The sequence below is a fragment of the Myripristis murdjan genome, chromosome 16 (genome assembly GCF_902150065.1).
Source record: "Myripristis murdjan chromosome 16, fMyrMur1.1, whole genome shotgun sequence".
Taxonomy (NCBI): domain Eukaryota; kingdom Metazoa; phylum Chordata; class Actinopteri; order Holocentriformes; family Holocentridae; genus Myripristis; species Myripristis murdjan.
In genome coordinates, this window is record NC_043995.1 from 27,206,594 (window position 1) to 27,224,898 (window position 18,305).

Genomic DNA, 18,305 nt, shown 5'->3' on the forward strand with positions numbered 1-18,305 from the left:
CAAGACTGACATTCAATTGAAGGTGTGTTTGACTTAAAAAAGTCATCAGGTTATTGCATGTATTAGCAAGGATTTTGACAATTACAGTATGTGCAATTATACACACAAATGTATTTTAAGTCACACTTTAATATACTGCATTTATAATGTGAACACAATCTGTAACATGTCAAGACAACATGCATATATTTGGTACCAAAAAATTCAGAAAACTGTTTAGCATTTCTGCCACACACACTGGCTTTCATCACACAGACAAGTTGTCAAGTGGTTTTATAAAAAGTGATAATTAAGCCATGAAAGAACTGGTGCAAGAAGCACTAAAAGTAAGCAGTAGCTGTTAATCTTTGGAACAGATAAGAGTGCTGAGCGTCTCCAGATACAAAATCATTTTTATCTTCTGTCTGTTATCTGCGTGCTTTGGGTTGGCATAACATGTGCAAAGAAAAGTGCCCAATGCAGGTTTAGCAATGTTTTGAATAATCTCAACAAGTTGTAATTGGTCAGGTTCAGCAAATCAGTTTGGCTGTGGTGATATCAAGAACAAGACACCTCCCTGAAGTGTGTGTGTTTCTCTTACACCCACCAACATTAGGATAATGAGATCTGCCTGGCAGTAAATCCAAAGGAGTAAACCAAGGAAAAAAAAAAAATCATAAACGAGAAAATTAACAAAGTAATCGGGGAAGGATCGACTCCAAGATTTCCATACTGATGTGACAGGGATGCAGCAAAAAGCCTGAATTACACACAACAAGCAAATCTCTCAGACAATACCAAACACATGCATGTTGGGGAATTGTTTGGGTGCCACGATGATGAGTTAATCAAGACATTCTGGGACTCCCTCCAGTTTTGGGCCCTAAAAAGTAATCTTTCTTCACTTCCTCATATTGTGTTGCTTGGCCTGTGTTTTTGCATTGGGCTGAGCAACAAAATACATCTAATACCTTACTATAACCCAGGCCTTCCAGTCATTAGAGCTTACTATAGCGCTGCAAATTGCTGTATTGTTCCAATCATTTGTTTTTCGGTGCTAATGTCATGGACTGAATGGAAAGGAAACAGGCGCTGGAAAAAAACTGAGGAAATTCATTGCTTGCTCATCTTCTCTACAAGGCCGTTTGTGTGGAGTCGGCACTGTTGTTCAGCCTCTCACTCCTCGGCTTCTGCTCTGAATTTGTGGCGCTCGTCGGCGCCTGCTCAACTCTGCTGGGATTGTCGTTGCTATCTACAACTGGCTGACGATCTGGTTGGGCGGCAGCATCTGTGGGAGGGGGAACAATCACTCTTCCTATGGGCTCGCTGGGTAAAGTTTTGTCTGTTACTATTACGTAATTGGGCTCAGGCTGGGGGGCACTGGAGCGACGCTGCAATGCATGCTGGGTGCACGAGAAGGAGCGCTGCCGAGGCGCAGGTTGGGGTGTGAGGAAGTGAGGCGTCACCGCTCTGGGGACGTCCTGCACCCGCTCGCGATCCTCATCCTCGGCCTCTGAGGTCACCTCCTGTAACGTGCTGATCGGTCGAGGTGAGCGGCCCATGACCCTCGGAGGGACCAGCGCTGTTGTTGATTGGTTGAGCTGTGGTCGCCAGTTCTGCTGGGCGGGGTACTGCACTCGGCCCATGGACCAATCACTGACAAGAGAGGAAGGTAATTAGATTGGGACACATGAGCAGGAGCATCAGCAGAATCACTTTGCAGAAGGATAATGAGTACAGAATAAAACTCATAATAATAATAACACTCTGCTCATAACACAATTAGTAAACATCTCACTAAATCCTAAGGTACAGGAGTATCTGTAACTGGTGCATGTATTGTATTTGAAATAGGGCTGGATGATAGGATGAATATATTGGATTGTGCAATGAGCTGAATCCATTCCATGGCTAATGGAGGGTTGTTTTCACTTTGCACTTCTCAGATCCTGTCTGCAGGTCCTCAGGGTTTCCTCCTAATGTATTGAACTTTGGCAGCGTGCCACAGTTCAATTTCTACCACGAGTTTCAGATTCATGAGAAACAAAAAATTGCAGTCACAGTATTTCACAAAAATACCATACGGCTAATCTATGGCACACTGCTGCAATACTGACACAGCCACCACAAAATAGAAAGGTTGTTAATATATAGTATTGATTTAAATAGATCTCTCAGCTAAGAAAGCGAAAGTAAAGCTTACATTTCCACAGTTGTCCAAACTCAGATGTGTTAATGACAGTGTTTATTAACAGTAACTTAATAATTCATAATCCATACACCGGCAGTTGGGGGTGACGGTGGCTGATGGGAATATTGTGACACATCACTAAATCCCTGGTTTGAAACTTTACCTTTGTGGTGGTGGGGTCATGTCTCGATGTCCTATGACCCCAGAGAAGGAGGCGCTTCTCCCCGGCAGGCCCGGCGATCCGACCCAGGGAGTGTACATCAGAGCGCGCTCCTCCCACAGCATGTCGTTGGCCGGCTCCATGGGAACAGGCCCTCTCTGGACTCGGTGAGCCAACAGGAGCTCCAGGACCTGGTGGTGCATCCCTTCTCTGGCCACATCGATCGGACGACGTCCCCTCCGGTCGTGCAGTTCGAGATTGGCGCCGTTAAGGAGCAGGAGCCTGGCGGTATCATAGCAACCGTGGAGGGCGGAGAGGAATAGAGGTGTCTCGCCCTATCAGAGAGAGAGCGGCCTCATGATCATAACAAAGTCCGATGGCATTTGAGGAATGAAACAGGACAAGGATGTGTAACTCTGGCAAACCGAGGAAGTACTTTAAACAAAATACTAATGGCTTTAAAGCTGCACAAGGCAGAATTTATTATTATCTTTTTTTTTTTTTAAATGGAACGTGCAGCTTTTAAAGATTGGGGTATGCCAGTCAGAAATCTTTGGTTGCTTTTACAAACACAGGAAAAGACAGCATTCAGATATTACCTTGTTGTCCTGCAGGTCCACAGCGGCCCCATAGCGAATGAGCGTTCTTGTTAGGGAGAGGTGGTTTACTGAGCATGCCCAGTGCAGGGCTGATCTCCCTGGGAGAGAGAGAGTGCGTTCAGAGTGGAGGGAGGTGAGGGGGGAAAGAGGGGAGGGAGGGAGTAAGTCAGCCAATGAACAACCAATACACAACAGAGTCAAGCCCAGATGGTTAAGAGAGGGAGATGGAGGGATCTGGAAATGAATTGTTTCAGCCTGAGTGAGAAAGAGAAACAGAGAGAGAGACAGAACATGACATAAAAAAGTGGAATAGATGAGGAATGGAGAACAAAATGAGGAGACAGAGAGGAGAAGAAAGAGATAGACAGAGATAGAAGAACAGCTCGAAGAGACAGCAAGATCGAACGGAGGGAGGATGAGGGGACAAGCAGCAAAGTTAATATGTCCGTCGAAACAAGTTTGGGCACTTGAGCACATTAACTTTGTTCTGAGTCAGAGGAGGGCAGCAGGGGTGCTGGAGACGGAGAGGAAGGAGGTAGGGAGGCCATGGAGAAACAGAGCAGGAGAGGTGGGACACAAAAAGAGGACGTGAGAGAGACGGGGTAAGTTACAGCAGTTACTCAACCCCTCAGTGCGTCAGAATTAATAGACTGGTCATGAGCCGTTACGATAAGGCATTGATGTATTTTCCTCAGCTATCGATATGTCATTTTTCTTCTCTGAGATGTAATTTATAACATATTTTCCTTTGGGTCTTATGGTGGGTTTTACCTTGTTTTACCCTGTTTTATCCTGTTTTACCCTGCTGGGCTTGCCAGGTGCATGATGTTTGCTTCATCTTGGCAATTCAGGGGTCAATTTTCAACCATTTTCAATCAAAGGAACTCTCAAATAGTTTCATGAGATCAGGTAAACTTTAAGATACTTAAACTGTCCGACGCTGCAACCCGTATTTGCTGTTTTCAAGCAGGTAAAAACCAACAAACACCGAGCATTAATGCAGATACAATCTGATCCAGGTTTGCGGTTCAGGCAGACACTCTGGTGTGCTACTATTCTTTGGTAACTGGGAAAGTGGGGCAATACCAGTGTGATCTGTGTTGTTGACGGGCACTCCTGCTCGCAGCAGCTCCAAAACGACTCTGTCCAGCCCGCTACGCACCGCCCGGATCAGAACCACGGAGCCATCGGGACCGCACCACTGCACAGGGGCCGACTGTCAACAAAGGCCAGCCATGATTAATGTGTGACACACTGCACAAAACAACACTTATTCTAAAATGCAATGATAAAAATACACAAGAGAGAAAAATATAATTTAGTGACACTGGAAATCTAAAGGACCAATAGAAATATCTCAGAAAACAAATCGAAAATAGCACCAGCTGCTCAGAAAAGGCATGTCAGCCTGTAAAGTAAAAGTAGGACAGACCTGCTGGGGAGGACTGAGCAGAGGAGGAGGGATGGCGCTTCTCTCCCATCCTCGGGGCGGAGCTGAGGGAGAGCAACAATCATTTCAGGTGAATCTGCAGCTCAGACATTAAGGCTATAGATACTCACATGAATACTGAAATCGGAAAGTTTATATGTGGGAGATGAAGCACTCATACGTCCTTGTACCGTGTTGTGAAACTCCAAGATGCCTACATTTATTGCACCTGGTGAAGAAAGTGACTGTTCTGATAGATGGTAAATAAGGAAAAGTCATAGCATTTATTGTCAGTGTCATATGTTGCATGTGCGAGCAAATGTATTGTCACGTAAATTCGGTTGTTGCACTGTTGGTGTGAAGCTGACTTTGTTCACCTCTGTACACTGCACATCTGTGGTTGAACTATTAAAAAAATATAAGATATAACTGTTTATGTTTATATTTATATTTATATAGGCTGTTTATATTTATCCATATATACTGTTTATAGTGATACATACTGTTTATACTTATACATAGTGTTTATATTCATATATACTGTTTATACTTATATATCTTATTTTTTATATTTACACTTCTTTTTTTTTACCTTGCTTTATTTATTTATTTAGGCTTATACCGGGACCTGAGTCCTAATTTCGTAACACTAACATGTAAATGTGAGCTGGTATGACAATAAAGTTCCTTGAATCCTTGAATCCTTGAAAAAAAAGCCAGCCTTCAGAGACTACAAGTGGCATACAATGACGCTCTAAGGATACTTTTAAAAAGGCCCAGATGGACTAGTGCGAGTGAGTTGTTTGTGAGTGCTGGAGTGAACACGCTGCAAGCGGTTCTGAGAAATGTAATGCACAGGTTCATCTGCCGGTTAAATGATTCTGAGAATCAAATTGCTGTGGCACTGGTGAACATTATGTACAGTGACACACGCTGCATATCTCACTTCTGGGGGCACTGGTATAAATGCCTCAAAATGAGTCATTAGACTATTCTTTTGATTTGATTTGATTTTTTTTTTTTTTTTGTATGGACCTTGAGTCTGGAATAAAGCATATCTATCTATCTATCTATCTATCTATCTATCTATCTATCTATCTATCTATCTATCTATCTATCTATCTATCTAAATGTGTGCAATGTGCCATAATTTATCTCATGATAGGGAAATATGATGTGGGTACAGTCCAGCACAGCAAAATCAAATATCACAATATCTTTGACCAAACACTTCAATTTTGACATTGTGACAATATCATAGGGATAAGAGATTTTTGCTGGACAATCATCAGCTTGGTCATGTGTGATGATCAAGCAGGTAGAGACAAATAATATAACAGCTAGAACAGTTTTATACGTCTGCATTGGCTTTAAAACCAGGAAAAGACATCAGTTGCGCTGTATCACGATATTTCAGCATCTGAAATCCCAGACGATATCTAGTTTCACAAGATATCGACACATCACCCTACTATTTATTGCGATGTTTTATGTTTTAATGTCATGTTTTTAGGTAATTTATTTCATTTTACACATTATAAAATATAGTTGTTATAGTGGTTTGTTTGTTTACTTGTTTATTTTTTTCTCGCCCTTTCTGTTTTCTCTTTTGTTATTTCATGTATGTAAATTAAGAGAGAGCAAAGTTTACCGGAGTCAAATTCCTTTTATGTGAACGCATACTTGGCTAATAAAGCTGATTCTGATTCTGATTCTGATTATTTATTGGTTGAACAAGTGAGAGTGAAGGGATTTCTGTGGGATTTCATCGTTTTAAACACTTTGCTGTTTTAAGCATACGACAACAAATCTGCTTTGTTGTTTTTTCCTGTTTGAGAACTCTGGACACTTGAGTCAGGCAGGGAATCACAAGTGGTGTGTTTATCCAGTCAGTCAGTCAGTCAGTCAGTAAAAAACATCCACTCCTCCTCACTCCACTCTCCGAGAAGTTTCCTTACGCTGAATGTTCCTGCGGGGCTGCGAGTGGCCGGGCCGGTAGTGTTTCTGCTCCTGGCTTCTGTGGTCACAGATTGAGGCGTCCTCCTGCCGCCTGGAGCATCGCGCACTGATGTCCTCCATTGAACTCTGGGTAAAGTCCGTGTCACTTCCTATATCCAGGTCTCGTTTGAGCGGTCTGAAAGCCAAGCGGAGTTTTGGTGTGAGGCCGTGAGAAAAAAAGGCAGTCTGCTGCGGTGGCAGGCCGTTCTTTCCTGCTATTGTTTTGTTTTAGTTTTAATTTATGCACTTGGGGAGACACTGGAGAGCAATGAAACATGCATAAACACGCATGCACAAAGGATTATTGTACTAGTATTTTAGTGGTAAATTCTCCTAAAAATAAACTTCCCTGGTGGGATTATAGCTGTGGAGGACATGGGCATACTGTGACCCTACTCTCTAGACATGTTTTTAATAATGGCATGTTATTGTATTGTCCTGTTTTGTTGAATTTGTATTGAATATGTGTCTCTTACTCTTGATTCTATACGTTTTAATATAACAAAGAGTTGATTAAAAGAGGCACAATCTACTAGGCATTTTGTTATTTATCATCCAGGGTGAACTCCTAATAGAATAAACTAAATAAAAAAAGAAACCAGTGTATAAATACATTCTGTGTCTGTCTGCAGTGACATCATTGTTCTCACAGACAAAACATCCGCTCTTGTCCGTCCTCCAGACGAGCTTCACTCACCGCATTCGGATGGCGTCCTCCCCCAGCGGCTCCCTCCTCCTCTTCTTCTCTGCCTCCTTTGCTTTTTTCTTCTTCTTCAGCCCGTTCCTCTCCTTCTCCCGGCTGGATCGGACCCTCTGCTCCTGGTGGGCCGCGTGCTGCGTCCAGGCCTTGGCGCTGCCATCGTTGTCGGTCACAGTGGACCGGTGTCTCACCCTGTTGCCGCCCTCCCTCTCCGCACGCCGCTGCCTCACCCTCCTAATCACCAGGAAAACCACCAGGGCCAGCACCAGGGCCAGGCCTATCGCTATGGCGACCACGGCCCATAGCCACGCAGGGGTCGCATCTTCTAGAAATTGGATGGAAATTTCATTTTATTAATTACTGGATAGAATAGTGTTCAGTTATAGGTATTACAGGTATTAAAGGGATTGATTGTTCAATACCTTTAAGTCAGATCATATGAAACATGGGGACATAAATTTTATGTGGGCCGCTCACATTAACTCTGAATGAAATGATGAATATGTGCACAAACAAAGTTAAAAAGGCTCTGTACTTTTGTCAATAATTCAGAAAACATCCCCTAAAAGAAATGAAGATGAGGAGACGTTCTCTCTGTTCCCTCTTTTTACAATGCATGATAAAAAGAACAAGTAATAATTTGTGAGGGAGGAGACATTTATTGGCTCTTCTTGGCTAAAATCTTAAAATTCGTCCTAACTGGCGATTACATTTTCAATACACATCCATGGAATCCCACTCTGTTATTTATTACATGTAGTTTGCTGCTTGGTCTTAACTATTGCACAATACAGACAAACAGATGTAACCCTTCTCTTTCTCGTCATTATTTTTTAAAAATTTTATGCTATTATTATCTTTATTATGTATTTCATATAATTTTGGGGTGTGACGTGCTGGATGGAGCTGTAGAGACACTTGAATTCCCCTTGGGATTAATAAAGTATTTGTTATCTTATCTTCTTAACAAAGCATGAATACTTGAGAACAGCTGTAGAACAACTGTTATCCTAACTTTATCCAAATAATTTAGATATCCACATTTGTGATGAGATAATTCTTTAACAGGATGAAGATGTGGTTAAAATAATGAAGTGCTCTTGCTACTGGCTCAAAAATGTAATCTTGATACTAAGTTGTCAAGGGTAGAGTTAGACTAACTAACCATCCAAGTCCAGGAATAAATATAAAAAATAAGTTACATATATTTATATTTTGACCATCTTTACCATTCAAGTTGTGGTTTTTTGGCCCCGCCCACTGAGGTTAAACTCAACTAATGGATTTTTTTTCTGCCTCAGAGAAATATTGCAAAACCAAAACTCCAGCCTGTGACAATGAACATCCACACACTGGAAATGGTTCGGTGTTTTATATTGTTTTAGTTGGATGGAATTCAAAGCTGGATGTGTGTGTGAGAGAGTATGCCTGCTTTCACACCCATACACACTCACAAGTGGACTCACACACACACACACACAGTCTACACAGGACACGTTTATGCGAGAGACAAGACGTGTTGGTCTACCTTTGGTTTCCATTTCCACCTTTTCCTCCTCTCTACTTCCTATTTCCTCTCGGACTCCTCTAATATTGATGATGGCCTTTAGCTCGGGCAGGGAGGGGAGCGTCCTGGGCTTCGGCGACATGACGGCACGCAGGAAGTTGCCTGCCTCGCTGGCGTGGGGGAAACAGGTAGAGGGAAGACGGGAGCATGGCCTGTTGTCCACTTGGAGGAAAAGGAGGGAGCTAGGAAAGAGAGAGAGAGAGAGAGAGACGGAGAGAAAGAGAAACAGTAGGAAAGAGAAGAGGATTCAGAATTAATAAAGTCCATAATGTGGATGAGCTGCTTGAATACATGCAGCCATCAAGTGCTACTGCAACACAAATATATAAAGAGTTTTAAAGGATTCTGTCATCCACCGTATGTAAAAAGTGACCCTTACAATGATTGGGTTCACAGAATATTATAATGTAATAATATAATTAAACAAAATATTGCACACCTGGGACTGGGTTGCTAACATACACCCTTCCTTGGAAAAACAACAAACCTTTACTCTTCAGAACTTCAGGCATATTTATGTTATTTTTCAGCACATATGTTAAACATATAACATTTTGTTGGAGTATTCCTAAAATGACAATACAATTTAAGCCATTTCTTATTAAAATATCTTTTTTTTTTTTTTTAAACATTTCCACACTCACCCATTTGAGTCCACTGACGACGCCTGAGCCAGCAGGTCAGCAAGCTGCTGGGGGGTGAAGGCGAACAAGTCCCTGTTGGCGGCGAGGGGGGCGGAGCCTCGGAGTTTGAGTGACGTCTGGAGGAGCACACTGAGGGCCCAGAGCAGCGAGCTGTTGGTGAAGCTGCCGCGCTGCAGGGGGATGTGGGTGTGAAGGACCAGGGTGCCTTTGGCCCACAGGGGCTTCTGGTTTCTGAAGCAGTCGCTTCCGTCCCAGCCACAGGGGGCGCTGTTACATCCGTGCTCACAGTGGGAGTTGGCGTAGTGGTCGCGGCAGTACTGGATGTGACCCGGGCTGAGGCCAGGAGGAGAGAGACACAAGTAGGGAGCAGACGGATGATTATGATGACTAAATGATTCACTTGTGTTCATAATTTTCAAGGTTTCATAGGTTTTCATAAGTTTTCCACTAAACAAAGTACAAATAAAATAAAAATAAATAAAGTAATAGTAAATAATACACTAAACAAAGTGTAAAATATTGCTAATAGTAGTGATCATGCATTTGATACTACTATAACATAATATAATGTCCTCTTTGGTACAACATACATTTGTATTTTTTATTTATTTATTTTTTTTTTAAAAAGCAACATGCTGTATGTTGTGTTTATATCATCATAAACACATTATCATTAACATGTATTGAAAAGTAACACAAACATGCCTTGTCCTAAAGAAGACACATACATGTGTAAAAAATGAGTGTGCTAGTGCTATTACTCATCATCATCATCATCATCATTTCTGTAGTCCTTAAAACTTTTTTTATGGTGCCAAGAGGATTATGAAGGACAAACATAATTTTGGTATACACTGACTAAAAAAAAAAAGAACACAACAACAACAAAAAAATCTTAATCTTTGTCTATGAAATGTGTTTGTTAATGAAAGACAGTGATCAAGCTGAAACAGACGTTGGGTTTCTCTGACTAGAGATGGAGTCGGAGACTAAAGGTTTCGGGTTTCCTCACTTGCAGTGGCCCTGGGCCTTCAGGCAGTCGAAGCCGTCTCTGAGACACTCGGGGTGCAGACACTCTTCGTCACATGTCTTGTCTCCAAACTTGGCCTGACAGTGTTTGGCGGTCACACACTGGCTCCACGGACTACTAGAGGCAACTGTGGAGGCAAATACAAATTAACACAGAAAACTGGCATCACAGTCGCATATAAACTGTGGACTCCTAACTTAATGTTTTTGTTGTTAAGGTGTGTATGAGGTGAATTTGCAGGGATATGTGGAATAAACGTGCAGTGTTGGATTATATGTGAAATCCTTTTGTCTCTGGCCTGTGTGCTGGCATGGGCTAAGTATGGTATCTTGCCAGCAAAGTGCATCTGATCAATAATATTGGCCCTTCAGACGGAGTAATAGGACGTAGACTGAAAATGATGAGACGTTTTTGACTTTTAGTTTAGTTTTCTGGACCCAATAAGATGCTTCTGGTTTCTAAGTCAGCAGTGTTAATTTAAATCAACGTCTCAGACATGGAACTAGCTGGCCTACATATTCCAGCCACACATTGTCTGAGAGCATTAGCAACTATTCATAACAATGCAGGCCAAGCCATGAAAGGTGGGTCCTGATATGGACCGTTAAAGGGAACAGGAAATGGGCCTGACACAAACAGGAAGTTTCCAGAAGGAGCGAATAGCAACAGGAAATGGAGTGGGCCGGGACTTGATAAGGGTCGAAGGTCATCGCTGTGGCAATGAGGAATGTGATGGAATTGGACAATGGACTTGGCAGGTGTGTGCGGGAACATAAAATCACAACCGCGAGAGAGCATGAACAATGGAGCTGAAATTAGAAATGATTTATATATTCTTTTTTTTTTTTTTTTTTTTTACATTTTATCAGCAAAATGCACCTTCGTGGTACATGGGGAATAATTAAACACTGACAATGACATAAAGGGAAAAAAGACACAATTGAAAACTGTGGACAAGCAAGCCTGAGAGATCTGTCCAAAGAAAATGAATCGTTTTCTTGAAAATACACACTTTTAACCAAGTTTTATCTGTATCTTTGAACAGACCATCAACTAGGAGTGTATGGTTATGGACTCTCATGGCATTTAGGAAAAAAATTTCCATAACATCTTCAAAATATATGGTTTCATTCCGGACAAATTCTATAATTGGGTTCAGTTTTTATATAATAAAAGCATGTGGCTCCTTCATTCGCTGTTACCGAAATGGTGGGCTGATGCTGTTTTAACCCTCCAAGCTGCAGTTTGTCGACACTTGTAACAGGTGGCATGCATCATGATATACAGGATGGATCATAAACATCTGTAGATAGGATGATTCACTCACCTTGGCATATCCTGTTCAATCCCAGGAGAAAAAACGTCCACAGAAGCAACATCTTTGGGCCGCTCGGATGCCTAACAGCAGGACTTTTCTCTCTTTTTTTCCCCCTCCGGACAGCGGGATCAGGGGTCCGGTCCAGTTGTTTGTTTCGACTAAACCTGGTTATGACCTCCAGAAGCTCGGTGGTGACTACCTGCAGGTCTAGCTACACTCCTGCTGGTTTTCACAGTGAAACCCGTGTGAACAGCCGACTCAGTGTGTATCCTTCACCACCACCACCTTCCAGTGCTACCTCCCAGCCCACTGTGTCCACTCACTCTTTTTCAGAGGCCCTGCGGATATCTGGACAACTTCCTGCCACTGTGTGGAGAAGAATAGGAGGGCGACGAGCGTGTTAGTGTGCATGGGTGTGTGTGTGTGTGTGCACTTGTATGCATGTGAGCATGTGTGTATTTGCGCTTGTTACTGTGTCTTGTTTGGATTCAAACGCGAGTCCAACACAGAGGATCCAACACCTGTTATTTCAATGCACAGAACGCAATTGGATATGAGAGGGCGGCTTGGCTTGAATTTGACCTTTCACGTGACATTTATTGAAATTCTAAATAGGTCGTAAATGTCGGAGTAAGATGAATATGTATTAAAGTATAGTTTAACACAGACACGGTTTTCCTTTTATTCACAAACCGATCATAGTGACTAAGAACGAACCTCAAAGATTTGAAATCTTATTTGACATAGCCTTTTCCGTTACAAAAAAAAAAAAAAAAAAAAAAACATCTTTCACACAATAGCTCTTAAATCATTTCACAGAACTAAAAAATCCGTTCGGTAAGGTTAAGAGCATGTGACTGTTTCAGATCTTGTGAAACAATCAAGCGGCAATCGATTTTCGGTTAAGGTAACCATTACCCATCGCCTTTTTAATCTCATTGAGGACAATTAATCTGGCAAAGTCACTGCCTCCATGAGACACATAGAGGGTTCTGCTGCAATGTGTATATGATCATGCTGTATCTAATGAAGTTATACTGACGCTTACTTAGCATGTAACTCCATATATAGACCTTTTTTCTCCATACTACCACCACTATGGGTCACCAACTTTGTCCGGATGTGGCCCTGGACCTTCTCTTTCCATGCAGTATTCCTCCCAAAGTTCGTTAAACAAGTTCCCTGTCGCATTATAAGAGCAACCTTGATCCTTCTTGGGATCGCACAGTCTCAAGTCCATCTTTTTGAACACAGCGCAGAACACCTGTCGAGAGAGCGGGGTGGTCTGCTTCTCCAGGCAGTGGCTGTGGTAATGCCTGTACACCTCAGACATGTTTGAGAACACGGGCTCTAGATACAGCTTGGAGATGGATGTCCCGCAATAGTACGATGGCACCTTCGGTAAACTCTCCAGGAAGTCCTTGAGGAACGAATGCTCCGAGGCTTTGCGAGACTTCCTTGGCAGTCGCTTCTTAGCGTTGTCCTCTGAATCCTCCTGCTGGGCCACTGCAGTTTGTGCCCAGTTAAGCACCGACCACTCTCCAATCCCCAAGGTGGAGAGGAACATCTTTTTGCAAACTTGTTTTCTCTCACCGTCGACTAACAAATGATACCGCAGAGAGACAGATCTTCTTGATTGAGTCCATGGAGCTCGGGTTCTTTCCACAGGGTCCCGGTCGACTAGTCCGGCCACGTAGACCTTTCTCTGAGACCAGTTCATGCGCTGCCAGAACCCTTCGAACAGCGACTGCCTAGTTTCTTCACTGATGTCAGCGCAGAAGCGATTTGATGCCCTTTTGCAAGCGTTGGACGAGCATCTCGGTCCCATTGACCTCTTGTCTTTCGTCACCGTTGCGCCATCTTTTTTGCGCTTGCTGATGTACGGTTTGCCCTCCATCCTAAGCTGCTTCTGCCGGTTTTGCTTCCATGTAAGTGGCTTAGCAACCCTCGATTTCTTTCTGGCCGGCCCATCTGGTTCTGGTGTTGTGCTTTTTTCTTTGTCAGTGGCATTATCTTCCTCTGGAAGAGATGTCAATGTCATTAACATTAAGAAGCCGTTACTGTGACAAACTGGGCTGTATTAGAGCACTATGTGTGGAAATGTGTTGAAAATGTTATATTAACAACTAAGCAGGGAAATGTAAAGTGTATGTTTTTTACTAATTCTAACATTGCTCTATCTCTACATTAGCCTGTTAATTACATTAGAGATGAGGTCTTGTGACTGGATAGTTGAATCTCCAGAAAAATCCCCAGACCAGCTTGGGAAATCTGGACAGGGAGAGCGGATGAGTAAAACTCTTCATCAACAACTAAAGTTGAGATGCCAGTGAGTATCTGACTTTTACTGTGTCTACACCGAGCAGAGCAAATTTCAAAAAAACATTTTTGTAATCCATCCACACTATACCACACTGTCATTTTCAGGGATTTTCCAGAAGCCCACCATCCACATCAGAACACCCCAAAATGCTTATAGTCCTGTGCAGAGCTGGCACGGGTTTACATGCATGGCCCGTGCATGACCAATACCAGATTACAACCAAGATCACACGACAATCCCATGTCAGCATTTTCAAAAAGCTTGTTATTTGTCCTATACAGGCTACAACGTGGGACTGGCATTTTAAAATCCAAACACTGGCATGTTTTTGCAGGTGTAAAACATTGGCTTAGTGTGGAGAGAAGGCCTCTGCGCCTCTAATGTGTGCAAAACCAATGACATAACCCCTGACTGGTCAAGATTGTCTTGTACCACTAGAAAATTTTAATTCTGACTTTGAAAACTGAAAATATTTTAGCACTGACTAAAGATTTGACCAAATCTGCACTTAATTATGGACATGGCCTCATGTGGACAGTAACAATCAGAAACCAAATTTATCACATATATTAATGTGGATTAGTGCATGGATTAGTATACAGAGCATACTCACACACTCCTCTTTATAAATGAAGAGTTTTTGAAAAACACTCACCTTCCTGGGTCTTTTCCTCAGTATTACTGACGGCAGGAGCAGGGTTCAGTTGTGGGCACGGTGGGATCACCTGCTTTTTTTCTATTTTATTTTCATTTGAGTCACTCTTTTTTGTCAATCCTTTTTGCGACCAGTTGAGAACGGACCACTCTCCTACCCCCAATGTGGATAAGAACATGTTTTTACACACTTGTTTCTTTTTGCCATCCACCATCAAATGATAGCGAAGTGAAACTGATCGTCGTGACTGTGCCCCCACCGCTCGAGATCTTTCCACGGGCTCCCGGTCAACTAGTCCTGCCACGTACACTTTCCTCTGAGCCCAGTTCATGCGCTGCCAGAATTCATCAAATAGTCTCTTCCTGGTTTCTTCAGTTATGTCGCTGCAAAGCCGGTTTGATACCTTTTTACACGTGCTAGAGGTGCATCTCGGTCCCATTTCCCTTGGTTGTTTTATCACAGTCTCGCCATCTTTTTTTCGTTTGCTTACATATTCTTTTCCCTCCATCCTCAGTTGTTTTTGCTTGTTCTGTTTCCACTTTGATGGTTCTGCCACTCTGGCTTTGGATTTCTTCCTGGCAGGACCTGCCTTCTCCACAGCGGGGTTTCCATTTTTGGCAGCCGTGTTAAGGTGCGCTGTAAAAGAAATAGCTGGAGTCATTACTGGGGTTCAGATAAAAGCAGCGCTCCTCCTAAGAGTTGTGCAGGCAGTAGTGTAAAATAGATCGGTTCTGTTTTGAAGCAAAATTTTCTTTAGTGCATAAACATTCGCTGAGTGAGTCAGGTACATTTCAAAATGAACACCTGGGGCAGTTATGCAAAATCATACATTGGAAATGATTACTTTTTAAGACTAAATCAGGACTTTTTTGTGATGAAAGAATTAATAATGGTTTTCATCATTCTGTTACGCATCTAATACTGCAACATAATCCCACCCATGATGAATGTTACTAATTTTAAGAATTTTAAGCTTGTACATGGCTATATTGCCTAAAATTTGTAGAACTACTTTTTCTATTTGTTCCATGAAACATCCATAGCAATGTCAATTAAATTAAGAAACTCTGCATGCAATAAAAAAAACACAAATGTGGAGGACATGACAACCCAGCAGATCTCGCAAAGGGTTATGTGTTGAAATGTCAACCTAATAAATCAATAACATGTGATAATATTGTGGCTGCGGGAAGTCTGTCCTTGTTTGTTTGTTTGTTTTTTTCAAGGTGAATCACTGCCTGCACCACAGAGAAGACAGAAAGTAGTGTGTGTGTGTTGCTCTTTATCACGCAGCAGTTTCAAAACAATGTCAAAGAAATACATGTAATGTCACTACAAGGAATTCAGGAAGATCAAAATGTCAATACTGACTTTTACTCGTTTGAAATGAATCACCTAAATTGATGAAAACAATAAATACACAGAGACTTGTATGGTGACATTGCTGCAAAAACTAGATTGCACATACAGCATCTACACACTGACACTCATGGTAGAACAAAACTAGGGCCTCACATACAAAGAATGGCATATTGTGCATGCACTAAAACACATATACGTATACATATTCAATAGCTGTAGGTGCTATGCATTGAAAGAGTTATTTTCAAAGTGATAATATAGAAATCAACCTAATAACTACAGCAGCTTAATGCTAGCTGAGCGTGCTTGTTTCAAGTTTGGATATTGATCTGGATATCAGAGGGCATTGTTTAGCAGTTGATCCATGTCATGTGATAACCGCATGGATAATCTCATGACCTGATTATGGTAAACTTGCATGTAACTGTAACTCGTAGAGTGCAACCTCAAGACACTTTATCTCATTTTCTGTGAGTCTCTGCAGCCTGGGGGACTTCTGTTTCTATAGTCACATTCAGAGTACGCTGTTAAATCATATATACATGCAGGGCTATATGTGGTGGGTGATAAAGATGCATATACTTAGGCTTACTGTACAGAACAAGAGGTAATAATATTTATTCAGTGCTTCCACTATTGCAATTAAAACACAATCTAACCACCTTCAAGACACTACTCTAAAAATGTGGGTCTATAAGTTGTATTTAGGGCTGCAACTGTTTCTTTTTATTGTCAGGTAATCTCTCAATCATTTGTTCAGTCACTTACTTGATTGATTAATTGATAATTTAGTTCATACCATGTCAAAAATCTTGACAAATGCTCATCGGGTGTTGGTAGAGCCTTCCTTTAGTCTAACCAGCAGCCAAAAAATCCAAAGTATTAATCTTATGATATGAACAGAGAAAAGGAAGACAATTTTAATATCTTAGTGATCTCACTGAAGATGTGATTAGCAAATTCTTGGGATTTCGATGTGATAAATGACTCAAACAATTCATTGATTATCAAAACAATAACTGATTCATCTTCTATCCAAAGATTGATTGATTAGTGGACTAGTTGTGTCAGCACTAGTTGTATCTACTGTGGCATAGGACTTTAATTACACTCTTACTTACTGGTATCAGTGGCCAGAGGCACTGGGTTCTGTGGTGGGCACTGGGGAATCATCTGTGGCTCTGCGATTACTGACTGAGACCTTTTCTTGGAAGGTCCATCTTTCTCCAAATCAAATTTCCTGTTTGCGTCAGTGAGATGTGCATGGTCTGGGGAAACAGCACATGACACCTTGTTATTATTACATGGCACTTTTTGCTGTGTTGCACTTGAAAGTTTATCACAAGACCCGTTTGTTTACCTCATACCGACCTGGTGGGACGTGGTGCAGCCCAAACGTCTCAGTGACTGTAGGTCTGTGTACGGGGGGGTCATTGGTAGGTTTTGGAAGGACACCAATATCCTCCATTGCTGCAAAGGCTAAAAGCGAGGAAACAGGTTGTTTTTAGCCTATTGCATCGAGTAAAACACTGCTTTCATGATGCAGATTATTTAACAGTCAGCGACTAGCCAGCTTGTCTATCCATTCCCAGCCTGACGCCTATTAAAACATGTTTTTTTTTTCATCCATTTTTTGACAACAATGCGAAGGTTCAAATCCAAATCCAGATGTTACCGAGCGCAGAAGTAGGCGCTGCAGGCCTGGGAGCAGTGGACAAGGTAAAGCAGAAAACTCTAATGTTAGCCGGAGCACATAATTCTCCATTTTTCCTCCTGGCAATTTCCGAGCAATTACTCCTGTGCACTACAATAAAGCCATGAACATATTTTAGTCTGGCGCATATGCTTACACAGTGTTATACATTTGAAAACGTCTCGTAGACCCGTCGGTTCCATCCAGATCGAGGCTGCGCGCAAATCAGGATTTGCCCTCTGCCGTTTTTATTGTTTTTTAATTTTCTCACTCCATTATTGTTGTGACAGAGTGAAACCCAACATCTGTCAGCGCTGTGCTGCGGGGTAAATGCTGACAAATATCTCAAGTGTCGGATATGAGGTGCTTCCCACTGGCAGCTGCCATGTCGGAGCATGCGCACCAGCGTCCGAGGTGGGAGCGAAATAAATAAATAAATAAATAAACAACATCCAGCCTGTCCGTGCTTTACCACTGTGAAAATAAACGAGTGAAATAAAATAAAACTGAATAAGAAACTAGAAATTAAACATATTCTGCCACTACTGCTACTGCTACTACTATTTATAAGTTTCATGTAGTCAGACAATGTTTTATTTTGTTTTATGTCAAAGTTTAAACTGTATTTGTATTTTCTTCACATGTTGGAAATACAAT

General features: G+C 42.0%; 3 protein-coding genes across 3 annotated transcripts; all 3 read right to left on the minus strand.

Annotated features, from left to right (window-relative positions):
• On the minus strand, nt 1-3,253 carry LOC115373266 (uncharacterized). The gene is made up of 3 exons (XM_030071561.1): nt 2,930-3,253; nt 2,334-2,665; nt 1-1,635 (listed from the first exon to the last, which is right to left on the minus strand). Exons 2-3 carry the CDS (start codon nt 2,531-2,533, stop codon nt 1,113-1,115), a joined length of 723 nt encoding a protein of 240 aa, XP_029927421.1. The 5' UTR covers nt 2,534-2,665; nt 2,930-3,253; the 3' UTR covers nt 1-1,112.
• Nucleotides 3,254-3,305: 52 nt separating this feature from the next.
• Nucleotides 3,306-11,913, minus strand: LOC115373265 (neurogenic locus notch homolog protein 1-like). Its single transcript, XM_030071559.1, has 9 exons — nt 11,625-11,913; nt 10,280-10,424; nt 9,268-9,600; nt 8,585-8,805; nt 7,054-7,381; nt 6,317-6,492; nt 4,362-4,423; nt 4,016-4,145; nt 3,306-3,443 (listed from the first exon to the last, which is right to left on the minus strand). Exons 1-9 carry the CDS (start codon nt 11,674-11,676, stop codon nt 3,406-3,408), a joined length of 1,485 nt encoding a protein of 494 aa, XP_029927419.1. The 5' UTR covers nt 11,677-11,913; the 3' UTR covers nt 3,306-3,405.
• A 626-nt stretch (nt 11,914-12,539) lies between these two features.
• On the minus strand, nt 12,540-18,019 carry LOC115373878 (uncharacterized). The gene is made up of 5 exons (XM_030072494.1): nt 17,806-18,019; nt 17,327-17,434; nt 17,077-17,223; nt 14,594-15,229; nt 12,540-13,634 (listed from the first exon to the last, which is right to left on the minus strand). The coding sequence occupies exons 1-5, from the start codon at nt 17,849-17,851 to the stop codon at nt 12,712-12,714; spliced, it is 1,860 nt and encodes a 619-aa protein (XP_029928354.1). The 5' UTR covers nt 17,852-18,019; the 3' UTR covers nt 12,540-12,711.
• Between the last annotated feature and the right edge of the window lie 286 nt (nt 18,020-18,305).